General features: G+C 42.7%; 1 protein-coding gene across 2 annotated transcripts; it reads left to right on the top strand.

Annotated features, from left to right (window-relative positions):
• The first annotated feature begins 3,060 nt into the window (after positions 1–3,060).
• maneal (mannosidase endo-alpha like) lies at positions 3,061–20,433 on the top strand. 2 transcript variants are annotated; one of them, XM_072447362.1, is made up of 6 exons: positions 3,061–3,190; positions 5,451–5,967; positions 7,765–7,874; positions 18,381–18,457; positions 19,720–20,379; positions 20,411–20,429. In XM_072447362.1, the coding sequence occupies exons 2-5, from the start codon at positions 5,460–5,462 to the stop codon at positions 20,354–20,356; spliced, it is 1,332 nt and encodes a 443-aa protein (XP_072303463.1). In that variant the 5' UTR covers positions 3,061–3,190; positions 5,451–5,459; the 3' UTR covers positions 20,357–20,379; positions 20,411–20,429. The 2 variants fall into 2 exon arrangements, with proteins under 2 accessions (XP_072303463.1, XP_072303462.1); XM_072447361.1 differs by having other exon boundaries at positions 19,720–20,433.
• Positions 20,434–21,484: the final 1,051 nt, after the last annotated feature.

Raw genomic sequence — 21,484 nt, 5'->3', positions numbered from 1 at the left:
GTGTGTAGCTCCTCCTTAGGTGTGTAGCTCCTCCTTAGGTGTGTGGCTCCTCCTTAGGTGTGTAGCTCCTCCTTAAGTGTGTACTTCCTCCTTAGGTGTGTAGTTCCTCCTTAGGTGTGTAGTTCCTCCTTAGGTGTGTAGCTCCTCCTTAGGTGTGTAGCTCCTCCTTAAGTGTGTAGTTCCTCCTTAGGTGTGTAGTTCCTCCTTAGGTGTGTGGCTCCTCCTTAGGTGTGTAGTTCCTCCTTAGGTGTGTGGCTCCTCCTTAGGTGTGTAGTTCCTCCTTAGGTGTGTAGTTCCTTCTTAGGTGTGTAGTTCCTCCGTAGGTGTGTAGCTCCTCCTTAGGTGTGTAGCTCCTCCTTAGGTGTGTAGTTCCTCCTTAAGTGTGTAGTTCCTCCTTAGCTAAAGCGCTCCAGGAGCCAAACGTGAGTCAGATCGATTTGGAAGCTAAACCACTTAAGACAGAGACACTTTTGGACTATAATAATCTGCTCCAAAGTGAACCAGTGGAACAAGCCTTATGTTAGAATCTAATCTGACAAAAGGGTTTATCCAATGTGTTCTGCAGTGGAGCTCTTAAAGTTATTTTTGAATTGACAAAATATTACAAAAACAAAATAACTGAAGGTTCACAAAGGACCTCGGTACGCTGCTCTAGAGGGAACCCAAGTAAAACATAAACGACTTGACTGTTTCATTATATCATTTTCCAATTTTGTGAAGTGCTTCAAGGCCACTGCACAACCATATTTGACTCCTTCTTGTGTTTATTGACTTGATCGAAATTAATAAATAAATACATAAATAGAGTAAATACATTAAAAAAAATAAGGATCGAGAATGAAGTCACCTTGTCAGCACCTTGGACAGAGCAACATTTCTTCAGGCATGTGTTATTAAAAACTAACTACGACTGAAGTTACTGCAATATATGTTTAAAGGTACTTAAGGTACTTAATGTTTAACTGTAATATATGCAGATAATTAGTTTACATTTACGCAATATTGATCTAAAACGGATTTGTAATAGAAATGAGACAATAGTTTGTGTTCACGTGACATCACAACATTCTAGAAACCCTTTTGCTTAAACTGAACTGGACCAGGTCAGATTTCTGTCTCTGTATCTCTGTCATCACGAGGCCGATCCACATGAAACACAAACTAGTGCAAATGTCTTTTCTGTTAGCAGACGAAAACAAAAGTTACATTGTTCTTTCACAATAACTTCAAAATGTGGCGTCATTTGTCAACTACAATGATTGTTGTCAGTTGAAAAGACTTCAAGACATGAGATTATTATGATAGATTTTTTAGGAGTCAATCCCAAACTAATGATGAGAAGGTCCAACATTTGTGGATTATGGATGTTTCTCTCTGAAACAGCAAGCGTTACATAGGCCTGAGAATATGACAACATCAAATTCTAGAATGTGAACACAACCTATACACTTCCTGTTCAAACTGCAGAATAAGTGGAATTTCACTGTAGCAGGCATTCAATTTCATTTATTTTTAGGAAATACAACACAACATGTTTTAAACTTATGTACAGCATATATATGATTTGGCGTCATAGCCAACACTAAGTACAGAGCTGTGGGCGGGGTTAGGGGGCAGGTGAAAACAACTTTGAGAAAGTTCATGATAAGGAAACAGTTCAAACACGGTCAAGTAAATTTTGTATAATACGTCACCTTTAAAGATTATAGATGGCATATATTTACTGATGTAGATGTATATTTATTGATGGATTTTCTCATTTATTTTCTTATTTATTTTTGTTTTTGCTTATTCACTTGTGCAAACAACATATATAGCCCAAACATAACTCCAGTGCATTTAACATGGTCCTGGACTTAGTGGCTTATATATTACATCACTGAGCTTGAGCGTCAGACAGAAAACAGACTGCGGCAGCGCCCTTTTGTGGCTGATATTTAAACATGGAAGACTTTATTTATCCCTCTCGGGGTTTAAGATAAGATAAGATAATCCTTTATTGTCCGTATCAATGAAATATTGCAAGATGTTTATATATTCAAGTTTGTAATGTTACTTTCTGGTTGGATATGTTCAAGTTTATAATGTTACCTCCTGGTTGGATGTGAGCAGCAGATGTGACATACATAGAGGTAATTCCGCAATTGTTACGTAGCAACCATATCGTAAACAAACGCCAAAATCCATATAAATTACACAATAGTTATGATTTGACAAATATTATACCTGCACCTTAATCTTGTTAAATACTTGCTTAAATTGACTCAGTTGTGTGTAAAAATGTCTCTGTGTTTTGGATGAAAAGTGTCTTATTGATGACAATTGCCTCACCAAACAAAGAAATGATTAGAAACCATGAGAACCAGCGACTTACAGACAGCAGCGCCCTCTTCTGGCTGATGTGGGTCAGTGTCTGTTTCCACAAACACCAGAGCACAGAGTCCAACTGGCAGTTCCGCAGAGAAAGAACTGTGTCCTTTGGCAAGACACCAAACTCAAATAAACATGTCTGTGATTTGTGGTGATCAGAGGCGACTGGCGCCTAAAAGCTGGTGAGGAAAATGTTTAGACCTATATTCAAAGTAATACAATTAACCTCTCCGTTATTTATTAAAATTAAAATAATAATAATAAATACCACCTAGAATTTTAACATTTATTAAATGGTCTATTAGCTTTCAAATTCAAATATGTTTTCAAATTCAGCATTCAAATAATAAAAAGTCATACCTCCAAAACCTTTTGTTTTAAATAATTCTTCACATGTAAATTAATTGTAGAAAATGTATACATTTTAAACTACACTTGACTGTCGCACATCACTCATATTCAACCTTTTGCTTTGTATTTCAGCCTATTCCAATAAACTCCATAATTAAATAAACAACAGCAAATAATAATTATTCTTAGTTTATTTTTCATATTTTTTCTGCGCAAACTGTTCATTTTCCGGGATCACAAACTCTCCGTCTTTCTCGTCCAATCAGCTCACTTTAGGATTAACAACAGCCAATCCGCTTCGAGCAGGATCAAGGCTAAACCCGCCCATCGTGGAAATTCGCTTCTCCTCCTCGCCTCTCCTTACGCACGATATTTATCCGCGTTTAGCCACAATTTTCTGCAGTTACTGGCGAGAAAAGATGGGTTGAAGGCGCCTGCAAGCTTTAAACGAAGACGTGTGGACTCAAAGGTAAATATATGTGTGTCGTTTAGGCTTTTGCGTGTGAACTGTTGCGTGGCGTTTGGGATTTAGCTTGCAAATGATGTGGTGAAGGTTGGGAAATCAGTGGATACGTATGACGAATTTTATGGAAGCGTGGAGCGTTCTATCGCGGAAAAAACTCGAGTGGTGGGTATAAAATGGCACGGTTTGGTGATGGTTCGCAATCCGTGCGTTGTTGTTGATGAGAATGTGGTGGTGTTTTTTGTTGTTGCTGATTTTAACACGAAGCTCTGCGTGTGGGTGAAGCAGCGTAGTTCAGGACCACAGACAGCGACTGGAGTCTCGAGTTAAAGGAGACATAACGCTTTTTCTTTTCAATGACAGGTTCTCATATTTCTCTGATTATGATTTTGTGTGGCAGGTTAGTCCCTGTGGTGACTATTTATCATTGTTTTACATCAGCAAATGTGTAAAATAAAAGTAGAGCTGAGTGTTGAAACAGAATGTGATGTCATCAATAAACGACATTCCAGCAAAAAATCAGAAAGTTAACACACAGCTGACACATGTTTCTGACGGTTTAAACAATGATTTAACAAAATAAAGGTGTCAATATAATTTGTGAAATCCTAACTATTGTGTAATGTATATAGATTATGGACTTTTGTTAACAGCTTGGTTGCTAGGAAACAGTTGTGGAATTATCTATAACTATGTCACATATGCTGCTCATGTCAAACTAGGAAATACAATGATAAACCAAAATTGCCAAACTGAGGACGGACACAATTTTCAGTAAAATATTAAATATAGTCATATTCACTATGTTTTAAAGAAAAGTGTAGTCTAACCTTTCATATGCTCTTTAATATTAAACTACAACTTAAGTAGTTTAGTACTTAATATTTTGTTAATTGTAAAATGCAATGTAATGGAGCTCAGCAATGACCGCCCACAGCTTGGTTTTTAGGCAACAAATAATTGAATTAGTTAAAAGTCTTTAAGCTTATAGTGGATTTCCAGAGCATTTACAACACATTAAAGATGCAACGTCTTTGTGAAAGAAACTCAGCCTCTTCTCAGAAAACACAAATTCAATAGATCAGCCCACTTCTGCTAAATATATCCTGTAATACTCTCTCTCCTTCCTTGTAAATGTATTGGCCTATTTATGGCAGCAGCTCTGATAACACACTCACTCACTGTCAGAAAACGGATCCCACTCGCAACACTAATAATTCAAAAGGAAGTCTGCAGAGTGAAGTGGGATGTGCTTTGTGCAGAACGTTTATTATGACTTTCAAACAACCAAGTCCAATAGTTCTGTTGTGTGGGTGGAAAGTCGCGTATTAAGTATATAAAGACAAAAGCATGATAAAATGTAGAATTCAAATAAAAGTTAGACACATGGGATATTTTCGTGGTTTCCTTTCTGTATGTCTGTTTTAGCTTTATGCATTCATAGTCTCTAATACTGTGCAATTAATTAAAATATGTGTTTCTTCTGCTTACAAAACAATGTAATCATCCACACAAAATAGTTATAGTTTCTTTAAAGGACAAATGTTATGCAAATTTGACTTTTTTCTTTTTCTTTTTAGCTTTCAACCATGTTCTAACATTGTTCCCTGATCAAAACCATACCTGGAGTAGCATTTAGCTTCAGTTACGCTAGTTTGATAATTCTTAGTTCAGTAAGTCCTCTCCCTCTGAGCCTCAGAAACGTTTTGTGGCGTCAAAGGTAGAGCCACAAGATCTTCTGTGCACTTTTTTGTTATAATCGCCGGACTCGTTCATTACAACCGCGTGCCTACGTTAGCATGTCGGGGCAAGCTAGGTTTGGTTATAGCCTCGCTGTCATTCCCTCTGTAACCAGCAGATGGAGCTCTACAACTGTTTTTGTAGAAACATTATTAAAGTTCTAAAACACAAGATGCCAAAACAAAGGGATGCAAGAGCATGTTTAAAGTACAATAACAACAAAGAAAGCATAATATTTGTTCTTTAATATTAAATTAGGAATGAATGTCATGATATTAATTTCACAGTATAATATTTATTACACGTGGTCTTCTAGTAGTTCTGACTAAATATATCCCGAAAAGGTACATTTTTTGTCCCATTTATTTCCTTCGGGGCAATAAAGGTTTCATTCATTCATTTAAGTATTAGTAGTAATGATACTGTAATTTAGTTTAGATACTGGTTTTAGTAGGAAGTAGTTTCTGAGTTTATATGATTTGACAACCCCAGCAATAATAATGATAAGATGATCTTTCTGTCTTAGGTGGCGACCATGACTCGACTGCGACGGAAGGCTCTGGTGGCCCTCTTCCTCTTCACCCTCTTCATTTTCGGCACCATGATGGGACTGCGCACCCTCAAACCCAGCGACGGCTTCTCGGACATGGCCCCAGGGCTGGACTTCACCGGCGGGGAGCACTCTGAGCGGCGAAGACCGGACAATAAAGACCTCCAAGCCTCCTCTCCCCAATCTGAAACGGGCAACAGCGACACCAAAGTCGTTTTCACCAGGTCGGACCGCGAGTACAGCATATTCTACGACGTGCATATATTTTATTATCTGTGGTACGGGGCCCCGAGCATGGACCAGAAGTACATTCATTGGGATCACGTGCTGGTGCCACACTGGGACCCAAAGATCGCAGCCAGTCATGCCCAGGGGAACCACTTGCCGCCTGAAGACATCGCGGCCAGTTTCTACCCGGAGCTGGGGCCCTACAGCTCCAGAGATCCCAGTGTGCTGGAGAATCATATGTCGCAGATAGAAGAGGCCGCGGCAGGTAATGTAGCCTGTTAATTATCCAGTACCATTCCACCAGTTAGTGCTAATACTTTTTTATTTCAATGTTTAAAAAAAACATTAAAAATGTTATGTTTTTTTAAAAGATTTTTGTAATGTTTTTTTTTTCTCAATGTTTTTTTAAGTACAAACATATAAAACACAAAACAAGAAACATAACACAGACAATAAGGAAATAAAATAAAGTAAAAGCATCTTATTAAATGAACAATTCAATAAATAGGCAGCACATTTTGTGCTTTTTATTTACCTTTATTTAATACATATAATGCATAGTTATGAAACCAGGTGGGGTGGTGATGTCAAACACATTTTAGCTACAGGACAGTCCCAAAAAACATGGTGATCTTGAGCAACCACAATTTCTCCGCCAGTCAAACGTGATGTTATGAAAATACTTGATACATTTTTCCAATAAAATTCTTTCGCTCTAATACATTTACAAGGGCGACTGGGGAGAGGGCTGTTCTGGTGACCACCCGACCACACGAGAGTAACACCAGAGCCACGTAACATGGACCACAATCCCTTCAGTAATAAGTGAACTTAAGATACTAGAAGTAAGATATTATTAATTACTTGTTGGCAAATGAACACGGAAACAACAACCATGTGTCTGTGCTGTCTACAAAGAATTACAGATTTTTATTTGCCGTCTTAAAATGAATGAGGTGGACTGTACCAAGCTGCATACATACTGTTCTATACACATCACTCTACTGGATTTGGTAACACTTTATAATAACTCCACTTTTATTACTGTTAATAAAGCATGAACAAAGACATAAAGGTTGAATGGACGATTTTTTTGGCCCAAATCTGAGTCTCATTTCCTCGTGGCGTGGACGGCCGATTAATCCTGCCACGTATCAATCATAAAACGCACCTACCGCTCACCTGCAGCCTCGTGTAGCTCGTCCCCACGTTTTCGCGTGTCCAAGCGCATTGATCTATCATAATATAGTTCCCTCAGTGTACGGGGCAAAATGAAGACGGAGAAAGACTGTACGAGCTGACTCAGAAGAAGACTGAAATCTACGGGAGACGAGAGATGCGATGCGCTCCGTCACGCTGATAAACAAACGCACGTGTGTGTTGTATCAGTCCACACGGGGGAGTCATACAACTCAAATCGCCGAAAAATCGTCCATTGCGCCTTTAACGCAGAACAAAGTAACTCTGGCGATGGAGCGCCCCCTGCAGCTCCCTTGTGTAAATACATTCAGAATTCATTCATACTCTTTCTTCATAATAATAAGACAGTATAATCACATACTAAAACATATAACGTACATATTTAAACATAACAGAGATTCACAAAGACATATAATAAGGTAATAATGTCACTTAGTTCTGCTTTACTTCATAATAAACAAATGGTTTATTAACAATGATTCAAGCTTAGTAAATACCTGATTAATATCTTACCCCTAACGCCAAACCCTAAGCCCTTAACCAAGAAGTTACTAATCCTGAATCATTTGTAATAAACTATTTGTTCATTATGAAGTAAATATTTCGTCATTATATAGTGATACTGCTTATTTTCATGAAAACTTACTGGGTCACACGTTATAAGAACTACACCTTAATTTGCCTAAATAAAGCATGAACAAAGACTTTTATTATCCGTTTATTACAAATGATTCTGGTTTAGTAACTACTTAATCGAGCCTTTAATGGGACAGTCCCAAAACACATGATAATGACGTACTCTTTGGTAGCCACAGTTTCTCCAGCTACAGTGTTTGACCGTGGCGGTTCTCCTCTGCTGTAGGGGTGCTGGTGCTGTCCTGGTATCCTCCTGGAGTGGCCGATGACCACGGAGAACCTACAGAGGACCTGGTTCCCGCTGTTTTGGACGCTGCCCACAAACACAGCATCAAGGTAACTGGTGAGACCCCCGGTAGGTTTATACTTTTCAACATCTCCGTCTGTACATGTAAAAGTATGCTATGCTTTACAGGGTAGAGTCTGGGAAAATGTTTAAATTAGATTGGAATTGTGAGCTACACTTTGTTGGATTTGTGCTTTACCCCCGCTGGCGTCCCGTTTGTCCCGCTCTGTCATAGATGTGTCTTTAATTCAAAAGTGTGACCCAGACCCAGAGCTGGAGCAGACTATGGGCCCACACGGATCCATAAATCCCCTCCAGCTCGCGCTCACTCCACTAATTAATCATGGAGTGACCTGTTTAGCTCACTGCTGTTGTGATGTTGGAGGTTTTTGGTTTGTTCAGGACAATGTCGTGTAGAGGTTCTCAAACCTTTCACACCAAGTACCAGCAGATCTAAACCGGGTCAGGAATAGGACTGTTCCAGAGCTAAACTATTGTCCCCCAGAGGGTTTGTATTTTACACTAAAACACAGCATACGAGACACTATAAAAACAGTTGAACAATTATATATTTTTTAAAGATTATACTCCCCACAAAGTCCCATTGTCTAATCTTATGGAGGATGGGAAAAGATTTTAAATGTGTTGAATATACTAGGACCCATAGGAGGACCTAAACGGGAGAGTCTCTTTTTATTAGGGCTGTAATCATTCTGGGATCTCATGATTCAGTTTGATTCACGATTCAGGATCTACGATTCCATTCATCACATTTCATAAAATAATGAACATTTTCATGTCATTATTCCCACTTTGGTAACAAAAATCAGCAAAATAATTATTTTTATCTTGTATTTATTGTTAATGGAAATAATAATATGTAATATATATAGTGCACAACTGTAGTCTAATAGAGTTTATGGCATTAGTTTGTAATTCACAGAGGGCTTACCCTAACCCCCAATAAACCGTGTAAACTGTTCTCGTTCTCTTATTGTTCTGCTGTTTGATTTAAGATTGTCACACGTTTACTTTCTGTGCATAAAATATGGGTATGTGAGGCCGTGTAGTGAATGTAGTCATTGCCCGCTGCAGTTCAGAGGGTCAGAATCTGCCCTGGGCTGAGCTGTCGTCATATTGTTGTGCCACGTATATCGTTACAGTTAAGAATGACGTGCATCCTGGAACAATGCACCCTGACTTTTTAATATATATATATATATTTGCCCCAGAGGTTTTGTTGGACAGAACAGCGCAGCATGAAATAGGAATGAGAGCTTGGAAGGACATGAAGCAAATAACGATTCGAGAATGGTTTGATAAAACACCAACATCATTTTAGTGCTTGCTCCATAAAAGTGCAGTCTTCTTAAGGACATGTGCCATGTCCTGGAGCATAGGTCAGCCACGTGAGCCTGTCCATATGAATGTCCAAGTGTTTACATGACACAGGCTGTTTGATGGGCCCCTGGTCAAGCAGGGCAGAGCTCTGGTCAAGCAGGGCAGAGCTCTGAGCAACAGTTTTGTCCACTGTCTTTTTTGTGATGATCACTAGTGATGAGGGGCTAACTAGGGCTAAACCAGAGCTGAAGTTAGACTTTATCATTGCTACAGTGGCTCAAAATTGTTGTTTTTGAATTTCAGACTTTGAATATATAGAATAGGGTAAAGTTTACTAATTGGCACCTTTTATACAATAAAAACAGACTTTCATAGATGTTAAACCCAATTATTTTGGGGCTTTTTGACAGCACGTTAAAATGTACAGTATATTTTTGTTTCGATTGTTTAGCCGAGACTTTGTTGGCATTTTGACTTTTAGTATATTGTGACATATTACCATTATTGAGCAGTTTTAGTAATAACATCTCATGAGGGTAACCGGTTAGCTTATGTAATGCATCATGTGTGTTACTTCAACACGAGTCTTCAGGTTAGTTTTTATTGTCCTCAGTAACATGACCAAACCTGAACATAACAGAAACTCCATTTGACTTGAGTTGTATTCACCTGTCACTCAGACGTCATCTCTCTCAGACCCGTCAGCTTCACTTCAACAGCCTCTCAAACTTCTCCCAGCTGTCAGGAAGGTCTGGGATGGTGCCAAACGGTGCTGCGTCGCCATGGAAACGTGCCGGCTCTTTTCAAAGATGAAGACGAGCTAGTTGTTTGAGGTTTTACGCTTTGGACTGCGATCCAACATGATTTTCTAAGGCTGCAGCAGACATCCATCACCCGTATCGTAGATGTGAATACAGCATGTTCCTGCTGAGTCCTACATGTGTCTGTGCTTCTCTTTTCTCAGTGAGGTTCAGGTGAATGTTGGATTGAGTTGATGTTAGAAATATTAGCCTTTATAACGCTGCCACTGTGAAGGATTTTGACTTTCAGAGAATCCACTCTGAGTGAAATCAGAGCTTTCCCTCTGGCCCTGGCTCTGCTGCGCTCTTTCACTCCCACTCTTTTCTAAAGAGCTAAACTCGCTCCGTTAATGTTTGTGCATCTGACAAATGGATGGAGCGTGTGCATTTATATCACTTCCTCTTGCCCTTTGTTCCATGCCCGTATTAGTGGATCCCCCTGAGCTCTCTCACTGCTCCCTTTATGTTCAAGTCTAATTAGTTAAACTTGTGGCGCAAACTGTCCCAGCTACCAACTAATGTGTTGTTTTTTTGAAGTTTTTTACAATTAAAATGAGCATAACAAAACAACATAACCTGACCAGAGAGAGAAAAAAATGTAAATCATAAACAGTAGCTTTCCAACACAACGTAAAAGGAAATTAAAGCATCTATTATTCATAATTTAAACCCAGAGTTCCATTCAGCCAACTGTCTCACAAATGTGTCCCCTTTCGAATTAAGGCTGAATGTAATTTTTTCCACTTTGTTCTTGTCCAGTATAATGTCAGTCCTTTCCTTGATTGTCGGTACATTTTGTTGTGATTGTTTTTTTCGCTGCTGACAGTAGGAAGCTCCAAACATAACTGCCAATTGTGTCCATGGCAGGAGTTCTGAGGCCCAAATACATAGTTCTGAAAGCCATTGGGATGGTGATGTCATACATTCTCTGTAAAGCTTTGTTGATCTCAGTCCAATACTTGTGAACACGAGGACAATCCCACAACACATGATAGTGGTTTGCCTCCTGCTGCCACATCCTCTCCAACAGTCTGCATTTCCCTGTGAGGCACATTGACATGGGCTTATAAAGAAACATGACACTATTTTCACACTATTTTTAACAGAATTCCCTTCAAACATGTGATATATTTTCCTACTCTTCATCATTCAGAACAAAGTGACCCTCTCTTTCCCATTTACTCGTAATGTAGAGTCAGTAGAGTAACTGTACAAATTGTTAAAACATTTGTATAATTTAGATATTAATCCCTTTGAAAGTTGCGATTTATGATCTTTAACTAGTATTTCACCTCTCCTTGAACTGACACCTTAACGTGGTGGAGGGGTTTGAGTGCCCGAATGATCCCGGGAGCTATGTTGTCGGGGGCTTCATGCCCCTGGTAGGGTCTCCCAAGGCAAACAGGTCCTAGGTGACGGGTCAGACAAAGATCGGTTCAGAAGCCTCTTATGACGACGACACGAACAAGGCAGTTTATGTCGCCCGGATCGGCGTCACCGGGGCCCCATCCTGGAGCCAGGCCTGGGATGGGTGCTCCATGGCGAGCGCCTGGTGGCCGGGTCTTACCCCACGGGGCCCGGCCGGGCACAGCCCGAAAGAGCGACGTGGGGCCGCCCTCCCGTGGGCCCACCACCCGCAGGAGGATCCATAAGGGGCCGGTGCAGAGAGATCTGGGCGGCAGTCGACGGCAGGGGCCTCGGCGACCAGATCTCCAGACACAGAGACTAACTCTGGGGACATGGAATGTCACCTCGCTGGGGGGGAAAGAGCCTGAGCTTGTGCGGGAGGTTGAGCGATACCGACTAGATATAGTCGGCCTCACCTCCACGCACAGTTTGGGCTCTGGAACCCATCTCCTCGAGAGAGGCTGGACGCTCCACTTCTCTGGTGTTGCCCGCGGGGAGAGGCGGCGGGCTGGTGTGGGCTTGCTGATAGCCCCTCAGCTCAGCCGCCACGTGTTGGAGTTTACCCCGGTGAACGAGAGGGTCGCGTCCCTCCGCCTTCGGGTGGGGGACAGGTCTCTCACTGTTGTGGCGGCCTACGGGCCGAACAGCAGTGCAGAGTACCCGGCCTTCTTGGAGTCCTTGGGAGGGGTACTGGACAGTGCACCGACCGGGGACTCCGTTGTTCTACTGGGGGACTTCAACGCCCACGTGGGCAATGACAGTGACACCTGGAGAGGGGTGATTGGGAAGAACGGCTTCCCCGATCTGAACCCGAGCGGTGTTCAGTTATTGGACTTCTGTGCTAGCCACGGATTGTCCATAACGAACACCATGTTCAAGCACAAGGGTGTCCATCAGTGCACATGGCACCAGGACACCCTAGGCCGGAGGTCAATGATCGACTTTGTTATCGTGTCATCTGACCTCCGGCCGCGTGTCTTGGACACTCGGGTGAAGAGAGGGGCAGAGTTGTCAACCGATCACCACCTGGTGGTGAGTTGAATCCGCTGGCGGAGGAGGAAGCCGGACAGACTTGGCAGACCCAAGCGCATTGTGAGGGTCTGTTGGGAACGTCTAATGGAGCCCTCTGTCAGTAGGGTATTCAACTCGCACCTCCGGGAGAGCTTCTCCCATGTCCCGGGGGACATTGAGTCCGAGTGGACCATGTTCTCCGCCTCCATTGTTGATGCGGCTGCTCGGAGCTGTGGTCGCAAGGTCTCCGGTGCCTGTCGTGGCGGCAACCCCCGAACCCGGTGGTGGACACCGGAAGTAAGGGATGCCGTCAGACTGAAGAAGGAGGCCTATCAGGCCACTCTGGCTTGTAGGTCTCCGGAGGTCATCGAGGGGTATCGGCAGGCCAAGCGAGCCGCGGCTCGTGCTGTCGCAGAGGCAAAAACCCGGGCCTGGGAGGAGTTCGGGGAGGCCATGGAGGAGGACTATCGGTCGGCACCAAAGAAATTCTGGCAAACCGTCCGGCGCCTCAGGAGGGGGAAGCAGTGTCTCACCAACACCATTTACGGTGCGGGTGGAGGCCTGCTGACCTCGACTGGGGATGTCGTCGGACGGTGGAAGGAATACTTTGAGGATCTCCTTAATCCCTCAGTCACGTCTTCCGAAGAGGAAGTAGAGACCGGGGACTCGGAGGCTGGCTCATCCATCACCCAAGCTGAAGTCACTGAGGTTGTTCGCAAACTCCTCGGTGGCAGGGCTCCGGGGGTGGATGAGATCCGCCCTGAGTACCTAAAGTATCTGGATGTTGTAGGACTGTCTTGGCTGACACGTCTCTGCAACATCGCGTGGCGTTCGGGGACCGTGCCTCTGGACTGGCAGACCGGGGTGATGGTCCCTCTGTTCAAGAAGGGGGACCGGAGGGTGTGTTCCAACTACAGAGGGATCACACTCCTCAGCCTCCCGGGTAAGGTCTATTCAAAGGTACTGGAGAGGAGAATCCGACCGATAGTCGAACCTCGGATTCAGGAGGAGCAGAGTGGTTTTCGTCCCGGTCGTGGAACACTGGACCAGCTCTATACCCTCCATCGGGTGCTCGAGGGTTCATGGGAGTTTGCCCAACCAGTCCACGTGTGCTTTGTGGATCTGGAGAAGGCTTTCAACCGTGTCCCTCGGGGTGTCCTTTGGGGGGTGCTCCGGGAGTACGGGGTCCGGGGCCCTTTGCTCAGGGCTGTCCGGTCCCTGTATGACCGGAGCAGGAGCTGTGTTCGCATTGCCGGCCGTAAGTCAGACCTGTTCCCAGTGCATGTTGGACTCCGCCAGGGCTGCCCTTTGTCACCGGTTCAGTTCATTGTTTTTATGGACAGAATTTCAAGGCACAGTCAGGGGTCAGAGGGTGTCCGGTTTGGGGACCACAGGATCTCATCTCTGCTGTTTGCAGACGATGTTGTCCTGATGGCTCCATCAAACCCGGACCTGCAACATGCACTGGGACGGTTTGCAGCCGAGTGTGAAGCGGCTGGGATGAGAATCAGCACCTCCAAATCCGAGGCCATGGTTCTCGACCGGCAAAAGGTGGCTTGCCCTCTCCAGGTGGGTGGGGTGTCCTTGCCCCAAGTGGAGGAGTTCAAGTATCTCGGGGTCTTGTTCACGAGTGAGGGAAGGATGGAGCGTGAGATCGACAGGCGGATCGGTGCAGCGGCTGCAGTGATGCAGTCGCTGCATCGGACTGTTGTGGTGAAGAGGGAGCTGAGCCGAAAGGCAAAGCTCTCTATTTACCGGTCGGTCTACGTTCCTACCCTCACCTATGGTCATGAGCTTTGGGTAGTGACCGAAAGAACAAGATCGCGGACACAAGCGGTCGAAATGAGTTTCCTCCGCCGTGTGGCTGGGCGTTCCCTTATAGATAAGGTGAGGAGCTCGGTCACACGGGGGGAGCTCGGAGTAGAGCCGCTGCTCCTCCACGTAGAGAGGAGCCAGCTCAGGTGGCTCGGGCATCTGTTCCGGATGCCTCCTGGGCGCCTCCCTCGGGAGGTGTTTCAGGCATGTCCCACCGGGAAGAGGCCCTGGGGAAGACCCAGGACACGCTGGAGAGACTATGTCTCTCGGCTGGCCTGGGAACGCCTCGGGATCCCCCCGGAGGAGTTAGAGGAAGTGTCTGGGGAGAAGGAAGTCTGGGAGTCCCTGCTCAGACTGCTGCCCCCGCGACCCGGCCCCGGATAAAGCGGCAGAAGATGGATGGAACAAGTATTTCAGTCAAAGGGTTATGGTGGCCATCATTCTTTTTAATTTATTGGTTATAATAACTCTTTATTTGTAAATACCCAGAAAAAAAAGTCCTGTTTGTCCAAGCCAAAGGATTCTTTGAACTCCTCAAAGCTCTTCAGATGATTCTTCTCTTCCTCATTATCAGGCCTCGTGGTTTATCAGCTGCTGGTCTTGGGTTCCCCAGACAATGTGCTTTTTCGATTGTGATGGAGGGAATTCAACTCCTGAGCCATCAAGGAGCTCAGGAATAATCTTTCTGTATCCTTTCCTTCTTCTCCTTCTTCTACCCCCACACGCCTCAGGATAGGACGACATGATCTGAACTCCAAATCCAGGAGCTTATTTTTCATGTTTTCGCCTCCATCTCGGCCCTTACTCTCTACAGATCATCAGCAGTATCTAAACACACTGCTCAACTTCATCCATGCACGCTCCGGTTACTCCTTCTTTCAGCGCAGCGGCTACTGCAGCAGATACTGTCAGGCAGCGATCACCTCGGCCCTAAAAGACTCCATATCACGCTGCATTTTGCATCTCATTTTGGACATATTGAGCAATGACAGATTAGTTATATTCTCTCCCCCTTCCGATGAAATGAAGTTGTGAAAGTCTTTATCTGGGCCGGCGGGACCCTGTTTCTCCGCCTCAGGTTTGCTAGCCATGTTAGCCTCGTTAGCTCTGTTAGCTTGCAATGCCCGTAGTGTTACCAGACTTGTGCCTTCCTTGTTTACGCGTCCCTTGTTCATCTTCTTTGGGATTAGGTGGGTCAAACGATGATTTTAAAGCCACATTTTGCAGCAGAGGTGTGTCTCAATCAATCGCAATATTCCTTGAAAGACAATTGCTTTAGGATTTTCAGACCAAAACATTTTTTCAGTCCTTGTGTTTGTGCGTGGCAGTGTGTATAAGGTTTACTGCGAAAAGGAGAAATGTCGAGATCCGTTTGAGCTTGGTTTAATCCTTATTTAGGACTACCTTGTCTATAGTTTAGTCCAGGTTTAGATCTGGTGGTACTTGGAGAGCCAAATAATATCTCAGGTCATGGAACTTGCTGTGAAAAGTTTTAGAATCACTGGTTTAGATCTCAAGTCGGTGTATTCCCTAATTTGTTCAGCGGTGGTTCATTGTACAAATTGTAGAAAAGGCTTCAGAAGTAGTCATCTGGACAATGTTTTCAAAAATAAGATGTTTCAACTTCGATTCAAAAGTAATTTTCAATCTAAAGGAGCTCATCTGAGAAGCCTGAGCTACAGTAGATCTCAAACCATCTCTTTTGCTACTTGAAATATGCACCTCACTGTCTTCAAATGAGCAGTTTGTGGCTTTAAGGTGAAGATGCACGACCGACTGCAATCCAGAAGGCAAGGCAAGGCAAGTTTATTTGTAGAGCACATTTCATACACAAGGCAATTCAAAGTGCTTCACACAGCAGGAAAAATGCATTAAAATCACAAAGAAATTACAGAAATACAATAAAATTAACTAAATTCAAAATTATCAATCCAACTGATTGTCTAAACTAATAAAATCACAAACAAAAGAGAAGAGTGCAAAGAAAAAAATCCTTTCAGTCTCGAATGCCTTCTGTGTTGATACTAGGGATGTCAAGATTATTAGGATAATCGATAATCATGATTATTTAAGTAACAAGATAATCATAAAGACTAAAAAATCCTTAACATTTTGAGAATATTTAAAAAAAAAAAAATCAATTTAATCTATAGATAAGTGACAATTTTCTTTATTAGACAGGAGAGAGAAGTATGAAATGGGGGACGAGAGAGACGGGAGGACATGCAGTAAATGTCTGAGTCGGGATTTGAACTCTGAAAAGTGACAATTTTCAAACTAAATTAGGTCTTTTTCTGCTCAGCCTTTCCTCAAAAAAGTAACCCTAATTGTAAAGTGCTTTTTTTTTTATCTTGCCGTTTATGTCACATTGATCATTCAGAATGTTTGATTTCTTAAAGCAGGTCACACATGGTGGAGCGCTAATGTGTTAAAATTATGATTTTATTGTCGTTTTGTCATGATTTGTATGATTGGTGCAGGCAAGAACAGGATAAACCTCCTCATAGCGTGTTCTGTCTTCTGTCCTGGGTTAAACTACAGTCTATGAGAGCACGCCACATTGTGTCATTTCTGCTCCTCCTCACTCCAGAACTATTTGTCTGATCGCTCCTGCAGGACAAACACAAGACCAAGGACAGACTCTTTTCTCACCCAAGGCCAGCGCTGCAGATACTGTGCATGTCACAAAGCAAATGTCCTATTGGAAAGGATTGTGATGCATATTTTCAATGTTTATGTTATGCATTGGACATGTACAAAAGAGAGTTAGTGAATATAATGCCAGAAGAGTTGATAGTGTCTTTGTGATTGCTGAGCATTTCTCATAAACCTGAAGTTTGACAGCTCTCAATATCAAAACTCATGGTTTTTATGCTTTTCTAATATTGACTTTATTTGGTGTATTTAAACCTGTAGTAAATATGAATTATAGTTTTACACCATTTGAGTAGGTATTTGTGGAGAAAACAGGAAAAGTGACAGGAAGTGACATCACACTAGGGACACTCATTCTGTTCAAATTCTATGCATAATTTACACACAAGAAACAATTTTTTTTTGACTCCCTAAACATTAATTCGACAAAATAAAGTCACTCTCATAGATTTTTATGTGTCAAATAAAACAGATTCTGACATTAGATGAGTAGATGAGTGTTTGCTGGGTAATTTCCTAGTGTGATGTCATCAGAAAGTGAAATTGTGTGATAACATTTTTAGAATTTTCAGCTAAATTCTAAATATATTTATCTTAACTGCGTTTTAGTTCAATGAGTCACCCAACCTGTCATAGGCACTTTAAATATCGTTTGTCATATCACGTTTAGAGATCAACATATGAATAGACGGGACATAAACGAGGAGCGATCTGACCAATTTGCATACATATTACACTTTAGACCTGCTTTAATAGGAATAGGTCGACAGAACTTCTTATTAGAGTTGCTAGAAGACACTTTTAATACATTTCCTAGTGAACTATGTGTATTACAAGCACTACTAATTCAAGTCAAGTCACATTTAAGTCTTAATGGGTGTTGTTGACCTGACATTACCTCAGAAAAGTAAAGCGATTGCTCTGTACAGGTGAAAACACAGCCGGCGGCGCTAGCATCACGGTAGCATTTAGCCCACAGCTACACTTCTCGGATAACGATACACATTTCTCCATGTCGTTGTGTCTGTATTTGACACAATAAATATCCTAAACTCTGTGTTTGCTCCTGTAGTTGTTGAACAGTTCGTGACAGAGCCATTTCCGCCGCAGAGGTCCGTTTGTGAGCATTCCATCGAATCTCGGCTGTATCTATTGATTTGTTGTGGGTGGTTTCCATGGATACGGTATCAGATTATAGAGTAATGGAAGCAGAAGCCAAGGCCAAGAAGGACAGAGTAGAGAGGACTGACAATTCAATTAACGATAGAGCCGTGTTCCTCTATCGCGGTTCATAATCGAGAACGTATAAAGTGCACGATCACGACTTTCAGCGTCCGAGGTTGTGGTTTTTTTTAACCTTGAATCTGTTTTAGCAATAACCACAGATGTAAAGGAACGGTAGGAACATGAGTCACTTTGCTTACAAAACACGCTGCGGGCTGAAGCTGCATTAACCCTTTGCTTTCCAGGACTTCACTGCACAAAAATGGCCTTAAATTGGTGACGAATGGGTTTTTTTTCCTGCAGGTGGCCTTCCACATCCAGCCGTACAAGGGGCGGACGGAGCAGAGCATGCATGACAACATCCGATATATCGTTGACAAGTGAGTGGGCGGGCACTTTCTTTGGGACGAGAAACCTGATGAAGAGCGGTGGTTAAATATAGATGGCTTCAGTGTGGATGTGTCTGAGAGAGAGAGAGGGAAGCAGCAGGAAGGCTTTAGGTCTTATTTCAACTGGGTTCACTTTGAAAGGGATCAGGGCGGTCCCAAAGCGTCTCCACTCGAGCGAGCTAAAGCGGACCCGGAGGAGCGCTGGCTTCCAAATCGCTCCGGCTCGCTTTCGCACGAGACGATTTGATAAGAGAGAAGACGGACTCAGGTGAAAGCAGGACGCCGAAAGCAGATGACTCAAACCATAGATGAATCTTAATGAACCGAGACAACAATAGAAAGTCCAATGCACGATTTGTCCCTTGAGTTGCATCGATGTAGCACTTTTATACCGACGCACTCATGTCAGTGTGATGGTGGTGGTCAGTTCATCTTCTCATCACTAGTATATAGTCGTAAGAATGCAGACAAAATGTTCTTATTGGGATTTAAAACTATTTCTGGCTTGATCGTGTAAACATAGACATATTTTTAGCCTCCTATATCTATTTTTACTCATGAGTTTGTTCAGTAAGACAAATCTAAGGACAAACTGGGAATGACCAATGAGCACGCAGGCTGGAACAATGCAGAAACTGTTTTAATGCAAAATATTGGCACTGGCATATCGATATCTGGGAAACCCCAATGTACCAACATAACATCCAGAGTGAGTGTTTAATGGACAATAGTCTGCGTTCACATGACTTCACAACGTCCTAGAAAACCTATAATCAGGTCAGATTACAGATTTATTGTCCTGGTTTATGGTTCATATCTATATAATGACTGGGTCTATCCACATCAAACAAAAACTGGCACAAAGTCTTCTGTCAATTTCTAATAATATTTTCACAATAGCTTCAGAAAGTGGTGCCATTATTCAACTCCAAAGACATGATTGTTGTCAGATGAAAGAACTCGAAGCCATTAAATGAATGGGACAAGTTTGTGGAGACGATCCCAAACACAGACTGAGGCATTATTAAATCAAAAGGAAAAGAAATGAAAAATGAATCAGCTTTTCATCAATTTGTAAATAGTGTCTTTCGAGTAGCCTTCGCAATATGTAAACTTTTACAATGGCTAACAATGGCTAATAATATATTCAAACAGTCTCAATGGACCGTAAAAATAACCATGAAAAGTCGTCTTATTGATACAATAATTGTTAGTGACGGTTCCATCCATAAATCCCTCTGAATTTCCCCCAGATACGGACAACACGGCGCCTTCTACCGGCTCCGCTCCAGCACCGGTCGAGTCGTCCCCCTCTTCTACGTCTACGACTCGTACCTCACCCCCTCCGACTCGTGGGCGGAGCTCCTGACGCCCAAGGGCTCCCACACAGTCCGAGGCACGCCCTACGACGGGGTCTTCGTCGCCCTGATCGTCGAGGAGCGCCACAAAAACGACATCCTGGCCAGCGGCTTCGACGGCATGTACACCTACTTCGCCTCCAACGGCTTCTCCTTCGGCTCGTCGCACCAGAACTGGAAGGCCATCAAGACGTTCTGCGACACCAACAACCTGCTGTTCATCCCGAGCGCCGGGCCGGGGTACGTGGACACGGCGGTCCGGCCCTGGAACAACCACAACACGAGGAACAGGGTGAACGGGCGATATTACGAGACGTCTCTGCAAGCGGCGTTGTCGGTCAGGCCCGAAATTGTAACTGTGACTTCCTTCAACCAATGGCACGAAGGGACGCAGATCGAGAAGGCGGTTCCCAAAAAGACCGCCACGCGCCTTTACCTGGACTATCTCCCCAACCAGCCGGAGCACTATCTGGAGCTGACGCGCCAATGGGCTGAGAACTTCAACAAAGAGAAGGACAAATGGTTACTGTGAATAGAAATCAAACGTCCTGCTCTGTTATAGTACTTTATCAAGGTATTTTTTGAGCTCTTGACATGTTTCGATCGCCCCATTTAATACGTCCCCGGAGTTGTGTTTTTGTTTCATTCACAAATGTTGGGTTAAGTCTATAAGTTTAGTCTCTTATTTGAGTTTCAGACCTTTCAGTTCTCAAAGCATCTTTCACAAGTCATGAAGCTAGCAGTGTATGTTTTTAGCCTGATTTGAACTGCTTCACTAGTTAGGTCGCAAAGAAAAGAGCAAAATTCCGCGAGATTCTGAGCTCGCTCTAGCGCAAACAATGATGGTAATGAATTTTTCAGTTAGTACTCATTTTTATTCATGATTTTTTTTTCATATTGATCGATCTTGATTTTATTCTTTTGATATTATTGGAAGAGCAAACATGATAACGTCGAAAGGAAATTGGAAATGAAATGTGTCAAGCACATTCCTTTGCTGCATATTTAGCCTTTTCAAAAACAAAATAAAAATGGCCGTTAGTGTAGTTTTAATCTTCATGAAATAGTAACTAAATTTTTTCTGTGACATTTAATTGAATTCCTCCTGTCGATCACTTCGTTAACGATTAAGACGATGCTCATACATAACCTCACTGTTTTTATTCACTTACATTTTTGTACAGAATGCAGGATTTGGAAAGCATTATGTGTTTTAGAGCTTGAGGCTTATTGCTCTTTAACCACCAATCAGACAAGTAAAGATCCTCAAAAAACAAGCTCAATTCCCTTTTTTTATTTTGAAGAGAAATTCTTTCCTGATTCGTCCACTTTTGTTTCAAGTTTCTAAAATGTACAGAGACGACTTCCTCTTTTCTATTAAGACTGTTCTTTTTTCTGTGTTTTTTTAAATTACAAATAAAAGCTCAGTTTACATTAAAACGGTCGTGCAAATTATTTTTTTTATTCTTTAGGAAGTATTTATATGTAAGAAAATGTTCTAGCGAGAGCAAATGAACCTCGTTTGTGATTGGTTTAATTAAGCACGTTTGACACGCCCTCTGGTGGTGTGTTGTGTCACTGTGCCAGACTACTACACATTTTTTTTAGTGATATGAAAAAAGAAACATGCCTTTTTCCCTCCCTCACATCAACTAGTCTT

The sequence above is a fragment of the Eucyclogobius newberryi genome, unplaced genomic scaffold (genome assembly GCF_026437365.1).
Source record: "Eucyclogobius newberryi isolate DKJ021-1_F unplaced genomic scaffold, fEucNew1.0.hap1 SCAF_16, whole genome shotgun sequence".
Classification (NCBI taxonomy): Eukaryota; Metazoa; Chordata; class Actinopteri; order Gobiiformes; family Gobiidae; genus Eucyclogobius; species Eucyclogobius newberryi.
The sequence above is the reverse complement of the archived record's forward strand: the minus strand, read 5'-3'. Positions and strand labels throughout refer to the sequence as shown.

What these genes read in the sequence shown, in the direction of transcription:
- maneal (XM_072447361.1), top strand. Translation starts at nt 5,460, where the DNA reads ATGACTCGACTGCGACGGAAGGCTCTGGTGGCCCTCTTCCTCTTCACC. An exon ending in CCCACAAACACAGCATCAAG is followed by an intron (nt 7,875 to 18,380) that starts GTAACTGGTGAG and finishes TTTTTCCTGCAG; the next exon opens with GTGGCCTTCCACATCCAGCC. An exon ending in ATCCGATATATCGTTGACAA is followed by an intron (nt 18,458 to 19,719) that starts GTGAGTGGGCGG and finishes AATTTCCCCCAG; the next exon opens with ATACGGACAACACGGCGCCT.